Here is a 20,914-nt window from a genome sequence, read left to right as displayed (position 1 = left end):
TTACACTTGACAGCTAAAAGGGGTGAGAAGACATTTGAGCTTCTTAGCAAAATTATTATAACTTTTGGTAGTTAATCATAAGCCTCTGTATAATTCCTCAATGATCTTATTTAATAACTACTTCTTTAAAAGATTTAGGAAACTTTCAGCTTATACACAAACACATAATAAAGACAGGCACACATACATATGAGCATACACACACATATCCACTCCAGGGAGCAAGTAAAAACAAATTCAGATTAAAGTACTGATATCAGACACCAAGCAGAAGAGCGCACAGACAAGCTGTCAATCTCCTGGGGTAGTGGTGGAGGTGATGACGGTAGCAGCTGTTATTTTTTGGTTTCCTGCTATGATTAGGCATGATGCCAGGAATTTTATTTGCTGAGGGGGCTCGCCACATTTGAACATTACATTCATTAAGCTCTAAGATTCTTGTGCGCAAGTCAAAGGAGGAAACAGGTAAAAAGTGAAAACTTAGGGATTTAAAGACAGAACTGGAATTCGTGGCAAGACACAATCTGCCAAAAAGGAGTTTGAATGTCACAAGACTCTCACCTTTCTTACTGAATTTTCATAGATATCCTTGAATAGATGTTTCTTTATTTGCTGTTTGTCTTAAGGGTCATTTCCAGAAACCTTAATTTTTGTTTTATTTGGCTGTGCCTGGTCTTAGTTGTGGCATGCAGGATCTTCCATCTTCACTGAGGCATCCAAACTCTTTAGTTGCAGCATGTGGGACCTAGTTCCCTGACCAGGGATGGAACCCAGGCCCCTTGTATTGGGAGCATGAAGTCTTAGCCACTGAACCACCAGGGAATTCCCCATATTTCATTTAAACCAATAAACCTAGCTTTCTTTTCCTTCTATCTAAAAAAACAAACAAACAAACAAACAAACAAAAACCCCCAAAATCAAACCAAAACAAAAAACAACCAAAACTACTACATGGTATTACCTGTCCATGACACTAGTTATTAGCTTAACATAAAGGCTTTAGAGATAGAGCTCAATCATCTGTAAAACTGGTTTCCAAACAAGCTAATTTTCATGCAAATCTAGATAAGCCATGAAAGTTAGTTTACTTCATAAAATTATCCATGGAGATAATAAAACAAATTAAATTTAAAAAATTCTGGGTGGATGCAATTTGACAAAGCATTATAGCAGTTACCAAATGCCTAGTTTCTGTCACTCATGATAAATGACATTGAGTGTGAGAAAAGGAAGAGGCTGGTGGAGACGGAATCTTTTAAAGTAATCCATTTCCTAAGGAAACATGAGGCAGCACTATTTTTGGGGGGGAAGCACTGCCTTCACCATTGGCTGCATGACATTTGCTGCTGCTGCTGCTAAGTTGCTTCAGTCCTGTCTGACTCTGTGTGACTCCATAGACGGCAGCCCACCAGGCTCCCCCGTCCCTGGGATTCTCCAGGCAAGAACACTGGAGTGGGTTGCCATTTCCTTCTCCAACGCATGAAAGTGAAAAGTGAAAGTGAAGTCACTCAGTCGTGTCCGACTAGTAGCGACCCCAGGGACTGCACCCTACCAGGCTCCTCTGTCCATGGGGTTTTCCAGCCAAGAGTACTGCAGTGGGCTGGCATCGCCTTCTCCGGCATGACATTTATGCTTCTGCAAAATGGAGACCAAAACACTCCACTGCAGCAACCCCAAGAAGAACCAAAAGACTCCATCACCTTATTCCCCAGAAGACTCAGTCCTCTTTTGAGCTACAAAAGCTACCCAAGGCTCCCTTCTGCTTCCAGTTGTGATGATAAATAAATAGTAGTAAAACATAAAGTCTACTCATTTAATCAAATATTTTGAGAAATGAAAAGCTATCATCTAGAACACTGCTTCATAACCTTTTTCAGGTCATGAATTATTTTCAGACTATGATAAGAACCATGGATGTGGACTTCACTGGTGGTCTGGTGATAAAGAATCCAATGACCAGTGCAGGTGACATGGTTCATTCCCTAGTCTGAGAAGATTTCACATGCTGCCAGAGAAACTAAGCCCACACAGCACAATTACAGAGCCGGAGCGCTGCAGCTAGAGAAAGACCACAAGCAGCAAGAAGACCCAGCACAGCCAAAGAAAGAAGCATGGGTGCTATTCCCAGCAAACTGACATGCATGCAATTGTACATGAACTCATAGAAGATTTATGGACCCTGCAAAGGCTGTCTTCAGACTCTAGGTTAAAAAATTCTGATCCAGAGTAAGCAGAAATTACCAAGTTTATCAATAATTTGATTTTAATATGTAACTATATTTTTAATAAAGTTATACTTCAATTTGGAGCTGAAAGTTGCAATTTGATTTATAACTCTATGGCAATATAATCTAGGCATATAAATCTGTATCTCAATGTTCTTGCTTGTAAACTGAAGATGATAATAACTATCTCATAAGGTTACTGTATTTCCTTTGATATGTATCTAGTGTAGCACTTGTCACAAAAATATTTAATAAATGTTCATTTACTCATTCAAAAAAATATAGTAACCTGTTTCCTAAATTTCATCTACAGATTATAGAAAGCATTTTGACTTATCCACAAAGGCTTCACCGTTTTTCAGTGTTACTTCTCAGTAATGAGGGGGCAATGGAAAAGTAACACGGAGAATGATTTCAGTCTTCAGGATTTATTTGAGAAGACAGTGAGATGCGATCAGCTACTGGAGAACATTGATCGCACTGGGAAAAGAAAAGCAAAACCAGCAAATATATAGAGGTTTTGATTTTTCAGGTCCGCCAGAGCAATGAGACCACTGAGATATGCATGAGGAGAGAAGTAAGGATAGTAAGGCGGGCATTCATTTTCTCTTTAAAGCATGCTAGAATCCCCGGACCTGCTAAAGACACGATTGCAAGTAACAGCAGCAGTGGTGTTCCCTAGAGGTCCAGGGTGTATTGAGGGGGTGGAGGCTGCAAACTGACAGCAACAGACTAGGGAACTGTGGCTTTCTGTTTTTAATGAGTAATAGGTTCTGCCAACTCCTGGATCCTCGGAGAACACTGTGTTTTCAAGGCAGCTGGCTTGACTTTAAAGACTTCTGGATCATAATATACAATATGCATAGGAGTCCTGAAATGGAAAAAAAGATTCAACTTGAAATAGGATGAAAGGGAAAGAGAACTAACACTCCTCAGGCATCCACTATATGTTGGGCACTGTGATATTGTCCCATTTTGATTTTCATTAGCATCTCATAAAACAGGTATCATTGACTTCCACTATACAGATAAGGAGATGAAGGTTCAGGCAAGTCGTAAGAATGACCTGTGGTCAAATCTAGACTTGTGTCAGATTCCAAAGCCTTTCCTCTTTCCATAGAAAACAAATTCTGGAAATTCCTCAATAATTTGGCAGTGTTAAAACAAAGCCAGACAGTTCCCTAGTGAACTTGAAGAAATTATGTTTTTTTGAAGTTTCCATCCTTAACCACCAAATAAGAATTTTGCTACCAGGATAGAATCTTGAGTACCTGATCTTACTCTTCCCTTTCCTTGGTCAGTGTACAGAGAATGACTGTCATTTCATTTGATGTTTAACTTTTTTTTTTTAAGAAAAACTTACTGCAAAATTTTAAAATATTTTATTATATAAGATTGAATATATTTCCTATTCCCTGAGCTCAAGACTACTACAACTTTTTCAATTATGTTTTCTTGATGGTGCTAGAAAAAGGGGATCAAGTATTATCCCTTGAAGGTAACGAAATGAATTGAGGTTCAGGCAAGTTGAGGTCTTCTGAAAAATGAGTAGGATTTAGAGGCAAGTTTTTCTTTGTTGAATATTTTTTCTGATTTATTTGAAATAGTTCATACATGCACATGATGCAAAAACATTGAAAAATTACAAAAGTCTATTTAGGGAAAAACAAGTCTTCCTCCCATCCTAGCTCCCTAGGCCTCCAAAGTAACCATTGTTATCAGCTTATTATGTACTCTGAGATAATGTAAGTGGGGCTTCTCCCATGGCTCAGCCCTTAAAGAATCTGCCTGCAATGTAGGAAACTGTAACAATTATGTTTCTGTTCTATAATTTGTTTTCCTTAACAATGTAAGTATAGATGTATGTTAGTGGCTCAGTCCTGTCCCATTCATTGCCACCCCATGGACTGTAGCCCAACAGGCTCCTCTGTCTATGGAATTCTCCAGGCAAGAATACTGGAGTAGGTAACTATTCCCTTCTCCAGAAGATCCTCCTGACCCAGGGATGAACCCCAGGTCTCCTGCATTGCAGGCACATTCTTTATCACCTGAGCCACTAGGGAAGTCCCAACAATAGAGATAGATTATTCCCTTAATAATATCGATAAATAATCCCATAGCCATAATAACAGAGTTGTATCCTAGGTCTAAAGCTCAAAGCTAGTTGTATCCTAGGTCTAAAGCTAGTCCACTATTTAATTGTAGTCTTATCAACAATTCATGGTAAGAAGACCATAGATTTGCCACAATAAATGTAACAAGTGAGATGATTTTAAAAATGTATTGTTTTCCTGCAATTCATTTCACTGACCTTACCAGATCACCTTTTCCCTCTCCTTAGTATCCCCAGGCTTTCCTGTCCCATCTTAGCCTTTAATTGACATACCTTGTATTTGGGTTAGCTAGTTCTTGAATTCTGGGAGATATCTTGGAATGGACAGCAGCATAAGATACTGGCCAGAGGGCATCGCGGGGAGGTAAATAATCTTTATGAAGAGGCTTGGCCTTAGCTAGAGCTCCTATTCGAGGGCTAGGGTGGGCCAGCAAGGCAGCGTGGGAGATCTATAGTGGAAACAAAATGACACAAAAATTTCACATCTCTCTTTCCAGGTATAGCATTTATCAAGTCACCATTATTTCTCTCCTGATTACTCTCTAACTGGCCTCTCTGCTTCCCTTCTTACCCCATACAATCCAGCCTTCATACAGCAGTTACTGAGGGCGAGAAGGTGCATTTTAACAAATGTATTCCATGAGCCAGAGAGTGTTCTCAGGGATTTGCCTGTATCATTCCCATGCAATCACCATAATAACTTGATGAGGAATGTACTTTCCAAGGCCCAAGTCAAATCATGTCACTCTCAGGGTTTAAACCTTCCAGCAGCTTTCTATTTTGCTAAGAATTAGGCTCCTTACTGTGGTCAAGAAGGCCCTACATGATCTGCCTGCTATCCTCCATGACCTCACCTTCCTTCCATCTCTCCCTTGATCACTAAGACCCCAGCCACACAGGCCCCTCTGGCCCAGCTCTTTCCATCTCAAGACCTTTGCACCTGCTAGTTCTGCTTGAAACTCTCTTTCCCCATTCTTGTCATGCCTCCTCTTCATCATTCAAGTCTCTAGACTCAGACATCACATCCTCAAGAAGCTCTTCCCTGACCATCCAAGGTATACCAGCCATTCTAATTACCCTATTTTATCTTCTTCACAGAACTCACCAACACCTGCCTTAGCTCATTTATTTTATTATTAGGGTGTTTATTGTCTGTCTGCTTCTCCCCACCAGAATATAAGCTGCTTGAGAGATGTACCTGTTTGCCCAAAGCTAGACTAGATTCTGGTGCATAATTATTGCTGAATAAAGATAGGCTGACTGATTGACTCATTGACTCATTTTGGTCTTACTTTGGAAACCACATCTGCCAGGAGGCCTTTCTATTATGTTGCTTTGTTGGTAAAATAGGAAAGATGACATATAGCTACTATTCTCTCCCTCTGAAGAGTATGATTATCTGCAGGAGTGCGTGTTCAGTTGCTCAGTCATGTCTGTCTCTTTGTGACCCCATGGACTACAGCCCACCAGGCTACTCTGTCCATGGAACTTTCCAGGCAAGAATACTGGAGTAGGTTGCCATTTCCTTCTCCAGGGGATCTTCCTGACCCAGGGATCGAACGTTCATCTCCTACATTGGCAAGTGGATTCTTTACCACTGAGCCACCTGGGAAGCCTCATCTACAGTGGAATCACTTTTTTAAAAGATTTTTTTTAACCCCCAGACAATTCTAGCAAATAAAGATGGCTATAATCACATACCAAGAAAACCGAGAATCAAGTTTTGATTTGCCCAAAGGTCACAATTCATTTCAGCAAACTCAAGTCACTCTCCCAAGGTTTTATTGATTTCCTAGGGAATTTCCTAACAGAATTCCACATCTAATCCTCAGATTCCTATAATGATGAAATTGGCAACATGATCATTAGGTATTTATTGAAAACTCAGTTGGGATTAGAAGTCAAGTAGCCACTACAGTGAATGGAGGGGAGTGTCAGGGAGGAAGAGTGAGGGAAACCACGGAAGGCGTTGGGCTCTGGGCTAAACACTTGCCTTCTTGACACCACAAGTCACCATAGTCCTGAAACTTGGAACTGTTATCTTGACAATCCCCTTGCTCACAATGCTGTCACAACTTTAGGACTTTGGCACGTGCTCTTCCCTTTACTAGAACATTCTCTTCTCTTCTCATTCCCTTAGCTGACCCCTTCTCATTCAGCTCAAATAGTCTTTCCTTTGGGAGTCTTTCCCCGATTACTATACACAAGAAGCGTGTTCTCTACCCTCAGCCATAGTCCCTCCTTTCCCATTTGCTTCATAGCACTTACCACTACTTGACATCATCTTATCTGTTTACTTTTTTTTTTTTTTTGGTCTCCCTCCATTGTATTCACTGGGCATGGTATCTGGCACACAGTAGAGATTCAAATCCTTATTGAATGAATAAGGCTCAAGAAGGTTATCACAGCATCATAGAACTAGCAGTAGTGAGGCAGGAACCTGAACCCAGCTCTTATTGACTCCCAAATCCATGATGCTCTTCACCCTCAACCTCTCTCCGTATCTTGCAGCTAGAACTTCCTTCCTGCTACAGACTACCCTTTCAAGGTTTTCTCATCCAATGACTTTGGTCTATGCCCTACAGAGGCAAAGTAACACCTTGGAATGAGCAGAAAGTGAGCTGAAGGATGCCAAGGTAGTGACGGCTTACAGGACAAATGGGCTTTTCACTTCTTTCTCTTTCAAACCACAGACCCTCTATCTTAATCCGTGGATGGGCAAGGTCTACAATTCTAGGAGCTGCAATAGCAGTCAGGGTAGACGACAAAATCTTGGTTTCAATCTAGGGGAGAAAAAGAAAATAGTAATTATAAGCATCAAACACTAAATACTATCTAGATCATAGTTACAAAGTAGTGTCTGATTGCTAGACCAGACTTCTCAGTAAATTCAACAGAAGAGATGAGAATATTGTAGCAACCCATGATTATAGCCAAAAGGATCAATTTCCATCCTTCTGAAACTAGGTTGTATAGATTCAAACTCAGCTGTTTTGGAACTTACTTTTAAACTAAAGATGGGGAAGAACTGAACCACAACAGTCCTAACAGTTACTATTAAAAGAGACTTAGTATGACATTCATAGAGGTAAAAAGCCTTCCTACAGTGTATTCATCAGAAGTCTCTGGTGGCAAGTAACCTCAGGCACTTGTAATAGTAACTTGACTTCTTTTGTGGGCATGTGTTATTTTTAAACTCTTAGAAGATTTAGAATTAACTGTCAAATAGCTAAGAAAATAAAACTCATAGAAATAACACTTTGTCTTCAGTATGCTGCTGCTAAGTCGCTTCAGTCATGTCCGACTCTGTGCGACCCCATAGACGGAAGCTCACCAGGCTCCCCCATCCCTGGGATTCTCCAGGCAAGAACACTGGAGTGGTTGCCACTGCCTTCTCCAATGCATGAAAGTGAAAAGTGAAAGTGAAGTCACTCAGTCGTGTCCAACTCTTAGCGACCCCATGGACTGCAGCCTACCAGGCTCCTCCGTCCATGGGACTTTTAAGGCAAGAGTACTGGAGTGGGTTGCCATTGACTTCTCCATGTCTTCAGTATAAGTATGTGCAAAAATTGATGAAATATGAACAGGGACCGTAGAATAGATGTGGTACTATATCAATGTTAAATTTCCTGATCTTGGTAGCAGTACTGTAGTTCTAAAAGATAATAGCCTATTGTTAGGAAACACAATAAAGCACTGAGTAAAAGGGGTATACGATGTCTGTAACTAACTTTCAAAAATGATTCAGGGAGGGAGTTCTCTGATGATCTAGTTAGGATCTGGCACCTTCAGTGCCGTGGCCCAGGTATGATCCCTGGTCAGGGAACTGAGATCCCAAAAGCCGTGCAGGGTGGCCGAAAAAGAAAAACATATGAACCAAGAAGTGATTCAGGGAAAAAATTAAATACACACACACACCCTACACAGAGGAGAGAGAATGACAAAGCCAATGGACTTTAACTTTTGCAGATTGTCAGTAAATTTGAAATTACTAAAAAACAAAAAATAAGTGTATATTAAAATAAAAGTAGGCACACGTTTTAAGAGAATTTGGCCTGTAAGAATGATAACATTACAACTGCAATTTGCAGTGTATCACGGAGTAAACTGACTTGGAAGGATGACATTCAGCTGAAATCTTCACTTTATGTCATTCTGAAACAAGCTGGGACATGGGGCCTTTTATTGGAGTGCCTGCACCTTGACAAATGCCTCCTGGAGCAACAGAATACAAAGAAACTATAAGGGGACTAAAAAGAACTACTTATGTGCACAGCCGGGGCAAATTATGAATAAGTAGAAGATACAAAAAGGCCAAAACTCAGCTGCCACTTTGAGGTACCAGGAGCAAAAGCGTGATCCCTGCACACAGCACCACCAAGGGAGCTGGCAGACCACCTAAGCCACCCTTCAGTGGCTCAGTTGAGTCCAACTCTTTGCAGTCCCATGGTCTGTAGCCCACCAGGCTCCTCTGTCCATGGGATTCTTCAGGCAAGGATACTGGAATGGGTTGCCGTTTCCTCCTCCAGGGGATCTTCCCAACCCAGGGATCAAACCCACCTCTCCCACACTGGCAGGCAGATTCTTTACCACCGAGCCACCTAGCCATCTGTCCCTACCCTCCCCCTGTTTAAGGGAGCAGCTCATCCCCCTCTCAGGAAGCAAGCAAGGGCACCTCTTACTTGTTTTCCCTCCCCCCTGCTGTAGCATGAATCCCGATGAAGCCTTGCCTGAATTTTTCATCTGGCCTCTTATCAATCTGTTGATTAAAGAGTCCAAGAACCTGGGCCAGTATCAATTCTTACAACATTAAAAAACTTCAGAAAAAAAAAAAAAAAACAACTTCAGGTTCACTGTATTTATGTTTAATGTATTATATTTTAAATAACTATTTAATACTTGAGGTTTTATTAATGTAGATGGTTGACATAAAGTAACCTAAAAAGAAATTAAATTTAATATATTTAGGCTTCCCAGGTGGTGCAGTGGTAAAGAATCTGCCTGCCAATGCAGGAGATACAAGAGATGCAAGTTCAATCCCTGGGCCAGGAAGATCCCCTGGAGAAGGAAATGGTAACCCATTCCAGTATTCTTACCTGGAAAATTCCATGGACAGAGGAGCCTGGTGGGCTGCAGTCCATGGGGTTGCAAAGTCAGATATGACTGAGCAAGTAAGCATGTATAAATATAGTTTAAACTATTTGAATGAATTTAATTAAGTTTGTATATCAAATATTACTTAGGACTCTTAAAAGTTGCTGTCAAAAACTGCTAGAATTATAAATAGAATAATAATACTACCAAACTAAACTTAAAAGTCTAATAAATAGATTTTCTAATTTGAAATTTAAAAATTGGCTATTAATTACTTAAGAGCATACCTTTGCACAGTTTTTTCTTCGTACAAAAATCATGCTCAAGGATACCAAAAGACTAACATCACTGGGTGTGGAAGTTTTTTCTTAAGTGCCTATAAATTCTTTGCCACTTCTCTCATGGAGAGGTGGTGTTTGCGGCCCTGCCCCCTTGAATTTGGCCAGACTTGTACCTTTATCAATCAACAGAGTATGCCTGCAGGGACATAATGTGACTTCCAAGGCCAAATCATAAGAAAAACATGGAGCTTCTACCTGATTCTCCTGGAAGGCTCACCCTTGGAACATTATAATTTAGGATATTCCTTCTCAGAATACAGCTGTCATGCTGAGAGAGGTCTAAGCCACATAGAAAGGCCATACAAAGGTGACCCTGTAAATAGTCCCAGCCAAGTTTAACCTTCAAGTCATTCCAGTTGGGGGCACTACAAATAGTTTTTGTAATGGACTGAATCAGAGATCAAATTGCAAGCTATCATTTCATGGAGAAAGCAAGGGAGTTCCAGAAAAACATCTGCTTTATTGACTACACTAAAGCCTTTGACTGTGTGCATCACATTAAACTGTGGACAATTCTTTAAGAGATAGGAATACCAGACCACCTTACCTGTCCCTGAGAAACCTGTATGTGGGTCAAGAACTGGACATGGAACAACTAACTGGTTCATAATTGGGAAAGGAGTATGACAAGGCTGTATATTGTTACCCTGCTTATTTAACTTCTGTACAGGGTATATCATGTGAAATGCCTGGCTGGATGAATCCCAAGCTGGAATCAAGATTGCTAGGAGAAGTATCAACACCCTTAGATATGCAGATGAGACCACTCTAATGGGAGAAAGTGAAGGGGAACTAAAGAGCTTCTTGATGAAGGTAAAAGAGGAGAGTGAAAGAAATAGCTTAAAGGCTAACATTTCAAAAATGAAGATCATGGCATCTGGTCCTATCACTTCATGGCAAATAGATGGAGAAAAAGTGGAAACAATGTCACATTTCATTTTCTTGGGTTCCACAATAACTGCAGATGGTGACTGTAGCCATGAAATTAAAAGGCACTAGCTCCTTGGAAGAAAAGTTACAACAAACCTAGACAGCATATCAAAAAGCAGAGATGTTACTTTGCCAACAAATGTCCATCTAGTCAAAGCTATGGTTTTTCCAGCTGTGAGAGCTGGACCATAAACAAGGCTGAGTGCTGAAGCATTGATGTTTTCAAATTGTGGTGCTGAAGAAGACTCGAGAGTCCCTTGGGCTTCAAGGAGATCAAACCAGTCAACCCTAAAGGAAATCAACTCTGAATATTCATTGAAAGGACTGATGCTGAAGTTCTAAATACTTTGGCCACCTCATGCAAAGAGCCAACTCATTGGAAAAGATCCTGATGCTGGGAAAGACTGAAGGCAAAAGGAGAAGGGGGCAGTAGAGGATGGGATGGTCAGATAGCATCACTGACTCAATGGACATGAATCTGAGCAAACTCCAGGAGATAGCGGAGGACAGAGGTGCCTGTTTTACTGCAGTCCATGGGGTCACAAAGAGCTGGACATGACCTAGTGACTGAATAACCACAATGGACTGAATGTTTATATCCACTCCCTCAGTACCCCTCCAACCTCCAGCCAAATTCCTATGTTAAAATCCTAACCCCCAATACAATGGCACTAGAGGTGAGGGCTTTGATAATTAGGTTTAGATGAGGTCGTGAGGGTGGAACCTCCATAAAGAGATTAGTGTGCTTATGAGAAAAGGGAGAGAGATCAGAACTCTCTCTGCTTACATACAAAGCATAGGTCATGGGACACATATCGGGAGGATGGCTGTTACAACCCAGAAGAGGGTCCTCATTAAGAAAAGAATCTAAGGGCACCTTGACTTGGATTACTCAGCTTCCAGAATTGTAAGAAATGTCTGTTATTTAAGCCACCCAGTCTACGGTATTTTGTTAACCACAGGCCAACCAAGGCAGTTATGGAGCTTTCAGTTGATTTCAGCTCCCTACCATTTGAGACACCCAAGCCATTAGAAATCTTCCAGTTGAGGCTCCAGACATCATGGAGCAGAGACACGTCATACCTGCTTCCCTGTCAGAGCTGCTGACTCATAACATCCTTGAGCAGAGTGGGCTTCCCTGGTGAATCAGGGGTAAAGAATCCGCCTGCCAACATAGGACACAACTCTGCAACTAGAAAAAGCCTGTGCAGCAACAAAGACCCAGCACAGCCAAAAATAAATAAATTAAAAAAAATTTATTTAAATCCTTGAGCATAACAAAATAACTGCTGTTTTACATCACTGTGTTTGGGTGTGGTTTGGTATAAAGCAACAGATAACCAGATCAGAACTTAGGGATGCGTCCTCTGTTCAGGCATACTGTGTTTTGTGGCACTTTGCAAATAATGTCTTTTTTTTTTTTAATTAAAAGTTTGTGGCAACTCTGCATCAAGCAAGTTTATAGGCACAATTCCCCCAACAGCATCTACTCACTTTGAATCTGTGTGTCATATTTGGGTAATTCTCATAACATTTCAAATTTTTTCATTACTGTTATATTATGCTGATCTGTGATCAGTGATCTTTGACTTTACTGTTGCAAAAAGATTATGACTCACTGAAGGCTCAGATTATGGTTAAGAATTTTTAGCAGTAAAATATTTTTTAATGAAAGTATATACATTGGGTTTTTAGATATAATGCTATTGCATACTTAATAGACTACAGTAGTATAAACATAAATTTATATGCTCTGGGAAACAAAAATATTCATGTGACTTGGCTTATTGCAATATTTGCATTATTGGCGTGGTCTAGAACTGAACCCAAAATATCTCTGAAGTATACCTATATTCGGAGAAGGCAATAGCACCCCACTCTAGTACTCTTGCCTGGAAAATCCCATGGATGGAGGAGCCTGGTGGGCTACAGTCCATGGAGTCACTAAGAGTCAGACACAACTGAGCGACTTCACTTTCGCTTTCACTTTCATGCATTGGAGAAGGAAATGGCAACCCACTCCAGTGTTCTTGCCTGGAGAATCCCAGGGATGGTGGAGCCTGGTGGGCTGCTGTCTATGGGGTCACACAGAGTCGGACATGACTGAAGTGACTTAGCAGCAGCAGCAGCATACCTATCTATATTAGTTCTAGACTATCTGGAATTTGTTCTCTGAGCAGATTAGATTTAAAGCTATTAATGATTCTATTGCCAGGGGTCAAAAAAAAAAAAAAAAAAAGACACTGGTAGTCCATGGCATCCATTGACAAAACAGAAAGCAACATTTGGGTAACCAAATGAAATAAAGAAGTATATGGGGTTGGTTTATTGCCTCTAAGTGCACTGGAGAAATTGAGAAAAGAATTATCAGCTCAGGGCTTTAAATTCCCACTTGAAGGTGTAGTTAAGAGACTGGAAAAGTTTTTGTGACTTCATAAATCCTTATCTCCTATGGTCACAGGACTGAAAATACTGAAAACCAAACTCAAAATCTACTTCTGTGAATAGGTGTGCTGCTGCTGCTGCTAAGTCGCCTCAGTCGTGTCCGACTCTGTGCAACCCCAGAGACGGCAGCCCACCAGGCTCCCCCGTCCCTGGGATTCCCTGGGATTCTCCAGGCAAGAACACGGGAGTGGGTTGCCATTTCCTTTTCCAATGCATGAAAGTGAAAGTGAAGTTGCTCAGTAGTGTCCGGCTCCTAGCGACCCCATGGACTGCAGCCTACCAGGCTCCTCCGTCCATGGGATTTTCCAGGCGAGAGTACTGGAGTGGGGTGCTGTTGCCTTCTCCGGTGAATAGGTGTAGTTCAGTGCAAATTGAATTCCCAAACTTATATCATTTCCTATATTAAAGTTAAGGAATTAAAGTTAAGATTGAGAAGGAATTGGACCTTGAAAATTGGAATTGAAACATAAGGGCACATTCCAGTGAAGCTGGGTACCCTTGAATATCCTGAGCCTTCCTCCCTTGTCTGAAGAGGTGAGACTCTCCTGGACTGAAGAACCTGAAATGGCCACTGAAGCATTTTCCAGGGAACTTCTGAATTGCCCCTACTCTCTCTCATTTCTCCTAGGTCTATGACCAGACCCAAGTCCCAGCTGCTATGACAGTCTCCCATAGACTTCTCATCAGCTCCCATAATTTCTTAAGGTTAATTTAACATAATACTCATCGTGAATCTGCTTCTTACATCAAATCCTGACTGATATATTAGGCACAGGGGAGACAGAAAAGTTCATTTGATGAGAGGGGAAAATAAACAGGAAGAAAAGAAAAATACTCACCTAGAAATAAGAGGGAAGACATTACAGTTACAGTCAGGTTACAAAGTCTATAGGACTGTGTCTTTCACATATAGACCCACTTACACTTTTTGGAGGAACATAGTTTGGATTTGTGGCTTTGGCTACTGAGAGTCGTAATATCCGAGGAGAAGGATCAGAGAATTGAAGAGAATCTCTTATTAAGTAATCACTGAAGGGTCTATAGGCAAATGGAACATGAAATATAATCACTGGAAGAACCATAACTCCATTCTTCATTGCTATAATTAACCTCCAATCAATTATATATATATTGCTTCTATCTCAGGAGCATCTTTTCCCCAAATCATTCACGCTCTATTAGATTGGTGTTTCTCAAAGTTGTTTTACTATGACCCACAGTACTAAGTAAGTGAAGTCACTCAGTCGTGTCTGACTCTTTGCGACCCCATGGACTGTAGCCTACCAGGCTTCAGTCCATGGGATTCTCCAGGCAAGAATACTGGAGTGGGTTACCATTTCCTTCTCCAGGGGATCTTCCCGACCCAGGGATCGAACCTGGGTCTCCCACATTGGAGGCAGACGCTTTAACCTCTGAGCCACCAGGGAAGATTTTATGACATAGTATATGTAAATTTGCATATCTGAAGCTAAATGATTATGAAATGATGCTTTCCCTAGGCAATATATTCTGATTTTTAAAATTTCATTTGATTTCATTAAGAAAATAATTGGAATTGATTTCATGATCCACTGATGGGTTAAGACTTGCAGTTTAAAAAACACTTCACTGTCTACCAAAACCTCATATTAAAACCCTGAGATAAAAATTCCAGTTACTATCAAGAACCTTCTGTGGTACACTCCTCTGCAGTGCAGTCTGAGAGTACTGGCCATAACTCCCAGCAATCTGGTCGATTATCATAGTGGTTTCCCTATATATGCCTTTTCCAGAACAGAGATCTGTCAAGCAACAAACCTACAAACATAGTATGAAAAAAGTTTTTCTCAAATACGATTACCCTCTAGGATTAGTCTGTTAGATTTAAAAGCTGAAATGTTGTTAGCATATCATAGAATTTACCCTTTTGAAATGTACAATTCAATGCTTTCTGGAACATTCACAAAATTGTGCAATCATCACCACTACCTAAATCCAGGATGCTTTCAATGCTCTAAAGAGAAATCCCATAGCTATTAACAGTCCTTCCCCATTACTCCATTGATCATCCCTAGAACTAGTAATCTACTTTCAGTCTCTATGGATTTGCCTATTCTAGAAATTTCAAATAAATGAAATCATACAAATATGTTGCTTATTGTGTGTGGCTTACTCTACTCGGCATATTTTCAAAAATCATGTATCAATTGTTGTTTCTTTTAGGGCTGAATAATATCACATTATATGGACTTGTCATATTTTGTTTATTCATGCATCCACTGATGAACATTTGAGTTGCTTCCACTTTTTGGCTATTTTGGAATGCTGCTGTGAATAACCATGTACAAGTTTTTTTGTGACCATGTTTTCAATTCTCTTCGGTGCATGCCTAAGAGTAGCTGATCATATGATAATTCTATGTTTAACATTTTGAGGACCTGGAAAACTATTTTCCACCCAAGCTTCACCATTTCACATTCCCACCAGCAATGTATGAGGGTTTCAACTTCTCCAATACAAGTTATTTTATGTATATTTATTATTGACACTCTAGGGTGTGAAGTAGAATCTCATGGTTTTCATGTGCATTTCCAAGATGATTAATGATATTTAGCATTTCTCATATGCATTTTGGTTTATTGTATATTTTCTCTGGAGAAATGTCTATTCAAGTCCCTTGCCTATTTTTTAAATTGGGTTGTCTTTTTCGTACAATTTTAAGAATTATTTATATATATATTCTGAATACTAGTCCCTTATACAATCTGCAAATATTTTCTCCCAATGTATGAGTTGTCTTCTCATTCTCTTGAGAGTGCCCTTTGATGCAAAGAAAGTTTTTACTTTTGATGAAGTCCAATTTATTGTACTTTTTTTGTCACGTGTGTTTCTCGGGTCATATCTAAGAAGCCACTGCTTAGTTACAGAGATATATGCCTATGTTTTCTTCTAAGAGTTTTACAATTTTTGCTCTTATATTTAGGTCTGTGATTCATTTTGAATTAATTTTTATGCTTGGTGTGAAGTAGGGGTCATTTGCAAAAGAATGAATTTGGACCCCTACTTCACACCAAACATACAAGGAATGAAAAGCCCAGTTATCATGGGCCTCCCTGATAGCTCAGTTGGTAAAGAATCCTGCAATGAAGGAGACCCCAGTTCAATTCCTGGGTTGTGAAGATCCCCTGGAGAAGGGATAGGCTACCCACTCTGATATTCCTGGACTTCCCTTGTGGCTTAGCTAATAAAGAATCCACCTGCAATGTGGGAGACCTGGGTTCGATCCCTGGGTTGGGAAGATCCCCTGGAGAAGGGAAAGGCTGCCCACTCCAGTATTATGGCCTAGAAAATTCCAGACTGTATAGTCCATGGTGTCGCAAAGAGTCAGACACGACTGAGCGACTGAAAAAAAAATCAGTTATCATAGCACCATTTGTTTAAACGACTGTTGTTCTTCAATTAAATTTTCCTGGCATCCTTGTCAAAAGTCAATTGACATAAACATAAAGGTTTATTTCTGGACTTTCAATTCTTTTCTATTGATCTGTATGTCTTTTGATCTTTCCATTGATCTATATCTTTATGCCAGTAACACACTGTTTTGAGTATTGCAGATTTTTAGCAAGTTTTCAACTCAGAAGCTGTAAGTCTTACAACTTTGCTCTTCTTTTTCAAGACTATTTATTTGCTACTCTAGGTTTCTTGCATTTGTATATGAATTTTAGAATCACCTTGCCAATTTCTAGGACTTCCCTGGTGGCTCAGACGGTAAAGCATCTGCCTAGAATGTGGGAGACCCAGGTTCAATCCATTGGTTGGGAAGATCGTCTGGAGAAGGAAATGGCAACCCACTCCAGTACTCTTGCCTGGAAAATCCCATGAGGAGCATGGTAGGCTCCTACAGTCCATGGGGTCGAAAAAGATGGCTAGAATTTTAATAGGTATGAGAAGAGAGAGTTTTACTTCTTCCTTTCCAACCTGAATACCTTTTATTTCTTTTTCTTGCCTCATTGCTCTGACTTCAATCTGTAGTATGATGTTGAATGGCAGCTTTCCTGGTGGCTCAGTGGTAAAGAACCCATGTGCCAATGCAAGAGTCATGGGTTCGATCCCTAGATTGGGAAGATACCCTGGAGTAGGAAATGGCAACCCACTCCAGTATTCTTGCTTGGTAAATCCCAGGGCCAGGTGAGTCCTAGCAGGCTACAGTCTATGGCGTTGCAAAAGAGTCAGACACAACTTAGTGACTGAGCATGTGCACGTGATGTTGAATAAAAATGGTTAGAGCTGATGTTCTTGTCTTACTCCTGATCTCAGGGTAAAAGCATTCAGTCTTTCACCATTAATTATGATGTTAGCTGTGGGTTTTTGTAGATGCCCTTTATCACGTTGAAGAAATTCACTTTGATACCTAGTTTGTTGAGTATGATGTGTGTTAAATTTTAAGTTCTTTTTTTGAGTCTATTCAGGTAATCATGCTCAGTTCAATTCAGTTCAGTTCAGTTGCTCAGTCATGTCCGACTCTGCGACTCCATGGACTGCAGCATGCCAGGCTCCCTGTACATTACCGGAGCTTGCTCAAACTCATGTCCATCAAGTTGGTGATGCCATCCAATCATCTCATCTTCTGTCGTCCCCTTCTCCTCCTGCCTTTAATCTTTCCTAGCATCAGGATCTTTTCCAGTGAGTCAGTTCCTCCCATCAGGTGGCCAAAGTATTGGAGTTTCAGCTTCAACATCAGTTCTTCCAATGAATATTCAGGACTGATTTCCTTTAGGATTGACTGGTTTGATCTCCATGTAGTCCAAGGGACTCTCAAGGGTCTTCTCCAACATCACAGTTCAAAAACATCAATTCTTCGGCATTCAGCTTTCTTCATAGTCTAGTTCTCACATCCATACATGACTACTGGAAAAACCATAGCTTTGACTAGATGGACCTTTGTTGGCAAAGTAATGTCTCTGCTTTTTGATATGCTGTCTAGGTTGGTCATAGCTTTTCTTCCAAGGGGCAAGCGTCTTTAAATTTCAAGGCTGCAGTCACCATCTGTGGTGATTTTGGAGCCCAAGAAAAGAAAGTGTCAGTTTCCATTGTTTCCCCATCTATTTGCAATGAAGTGATGGGACTAGATGCCATGATCTTAGTTTTTTGAATGTTGAGTTTTAGGCCAGCTTTTTCACTCTCCTTTCACTTTCATCAAGAGGCTCTTTAGATCCTCTTCACTTTATGCCATTAGGGTGGTATCATCTGTATATTTGAAATTATTGATATTTATCCTAGCAATCTTGATTCCAGCTTGTGCTTCATCCAGCCCAGCATTCTGCATGATGTATTCTGCATATAAGTTAAATAAGCAGGGTGACAATATGCAACCTTGATGTACTCCTTTCACAATTTGAAGCCAGTCTGTTCCATGTCTGGTTCTTGGCCTGCATACAGATTTCTTAGGAGGCAGATAAGTGGTCTGGTATTCCCATCTCCTGAAGAAGGTTTTTTGTTCTATTTGGTGTACTACATTGATTTCAGAATGCTGAACTCAATATATTCTTGCATTCCTGGAATAAATCCAACTTTGTCATGGTGTATAATTGTTTTTATATGTTAGATTTGTTTTCTCAGTATTCTGGTATGGACTGCTGCATGTATATTTTGACTTGGTTTGGTAGTATTTTGGTATGAACTGTTACATATATACTCATAAGAGATATCGTCTGTCATTTTGTTCTCTCGTAATGACCTTTCCTGGTTTTGGTGTCAGGAATAATATGGATCTCATGACCTAGTTTTTGGAGGAAACTGAAGGATTGGTGTTAGTTCTTCTCTACACATATCACTAAGTTTACCATTGAAGGCATCTGTTCCTGAGCTGTTCATAGGAAGTTTTTAAAAATTATTAATTAAATCTCTTTATTTATTATGAGTCTTTTGAGATTTTCTATTATTCAGTAAGTTTCAGTAGTTTGTCTTCCTAGGAATTTGTCCATTTCATTTATGTTATCTAATCTGTTGACCTTATAATTGGTCAGAGTAATCCCTTATAATCCTTTTTTATCTCTATAAGGTCAATAGTAGTAACTCTTCTTTTGCATATTATTCCTTAGAAAGGTCCTTTCTTTCTCTCATGGTGGTTTAGTTGCTAAGTTGTGTCTGACTCTTTGCAACCCCGTGGACCATAGCCCACCAGGCTCCTCTGTCCTTGGGATTTTTCAAGCAAGAATACTGGAGTGGGTTGCCATTTCCTTCTCTAGGGGATCTTCCCCACCCAGGGATTGAACTCAGGTCTACTGCATTGCAGGTGGATTCTTTGCCAACTGAGCCACCAGGGAAGCTCCTATCTTTCATGATTTTAGTAACTTGAATCTTTTTGTCTTGTTAAGTCTAGCCAAAGTGTTTTTGTCATTGTTGATGATCTTTTCAAAGAGCCAATGTTCCACTTTGTTGATTTTTCTCCATTTCCCTAGTTCCTATTTGTTTCTACTCTGATCTTTATTATTTCCTTCTATCTGCTACTTTTGAATTAGCTTGAATTTCATTTGTAATTTCTTAAGATGGAAGGTTAAATTATGGTTTTCAATCTTTTATTTTTTAATGTAGGCATTTATAGCTAAAATTTCCCGCTAATCACTATTTTAGCTGTAAGTAGTGGTATATTGTGTTTTCATTTTTATTAATATCAAAGTGATTCATTCTTTGACCCATTGTTTTTGTTTAGGAAGGTATTAATTTCACATATTTAAAATTTCCCTTCTGCTATTGGTTCCTAATTTCATTTTACTGTGGTCAGAGAACTGATTTTATATGAATTCAATTCTTCTCAAATTATTGACATTTGTTTCATGACCTAATATATGATCTATCCTAAAGAATATTTCATGTACAATTGAGAAGAATGTGTGTTCTGCTGTTATTGGGTATATTGTCTTATAAATGTCAGTTAGGTATTGTAGGTTAATATGAAACATCAAAAATCTCTCAAAAATTGATGACAAACAAGGATTCTTTTAGTTTATAGATTGAAATCTATAACTACCAAATTTACATGTATATTTTAACTAAATTAATGGATTTTATTGAATAAATTGATAAATAAGCAAATTTTGTGGACTAACTGGGCCACTTCTGCTGGATTTTATGATGGAAAAAGACTCAAGTTTTCCAGTTCAACCACTCCCTGAATGCAGGAATATTTTTTAAAATCCACATAGTAATGCTCAAAATTCTCCAAGCCAGGCTTCAGCAATATGTGAACCATGAACTTCCATATGTTCAAGCTGGTTTTAGAAAAGGCAGAGGAACCAGAGATCAAATTGCCAACATCCACTGGATCATGTAAAAAGCAAGAGAGTTCCAGAAAAACATCTATTTCTGCTTTATTGACTACGCCAAAGCCTTTGACTGTGTGGATCACAATAAACTGGAAAATTCAAGAGATGGGAATACCAGACCACCTGACCTGCCTCTTGAGAAATCTGTATGCAGGTCAGGAAGCAACAGTTAGAACTGGACATGGAACAACAGACTAGTTCCAAATAGGAAAAGGAGTACGTCAAGGCTGTATATTGTCACTCTGCTTATTTAACTTATATGCAGAGTACATGATGTGAAACGCTCTACTGGAAGAAACACCAGCTGGAATCAAGATTGCTGGGAGAAATATCAATCACCTCAGATATGCAGATGACACCACCCTTATGGCAGAAAGTGAAGAGGAACTCAAAAGCCTCTTGATGAAAGTAAACGAGGAGAGTGAAAAAGTTGGCTGAAAGCTCAACATTCAGAAAACAAAG

The 20,914-nt window shown here is 39.8% G+C and overlaps 1 protein-coding gene across 1 annotated transcript in view; it reads right to left on the bottom strand.

The window, feature by feature from the left end:
* Positions 1 to 2,981: 2,981 nt before the first annotated feature.
* The window catches only part of SPMAP2L (sperm microtubule associated protein 2 like), a 38,118-nt gene continuing 20,185 nt past the window's right edge, over positions 2,982 to 20,914 (bottom strand). The window contains exons 6-9 of the mRNA XM_068974951.1: positions 14,072 to 14,186; positions 6,990 to 7,121; positions 4,612 to 4,787; positions 2,982 to 3,096 (exon numbers count right to left, since the gene is read on the bottom strand). Of these exons, the coding sequence (XP_068831052.1) occupies positions 2,982 to 3,096; positions 4,612 to 4,787; positions 6,990 to 7,121; positions 14,072 to 14,186 (538 nt within the window). The remainder of the gene's footprint in view (positions 3,097 to 4,611; positions 4,788 to 6,989; positions 7,122 to 14,071; positions 14,187 to 20,914) is intronic.

Source organism: Capricornis sumatraensis, chromosome 7 (genome assembly GCF_032405125.1).
Source record: "Capricornis sumatraensis isolate serow.1 chromosome 7, serow.2, whole genome shotgun sequence".
NCBI classification, from domain to species: domain Eukaryota; kingdom Metazoa; phylum Chordata; class Mammalia; order Artiodactyla; family Bovidae; genus Capricornis; species Capricornis sumatraensis.
Note: the sequence above shows the minus strand (reverse complement) of the source record. Positions and strands in the feature narration are given on the sequence as shown.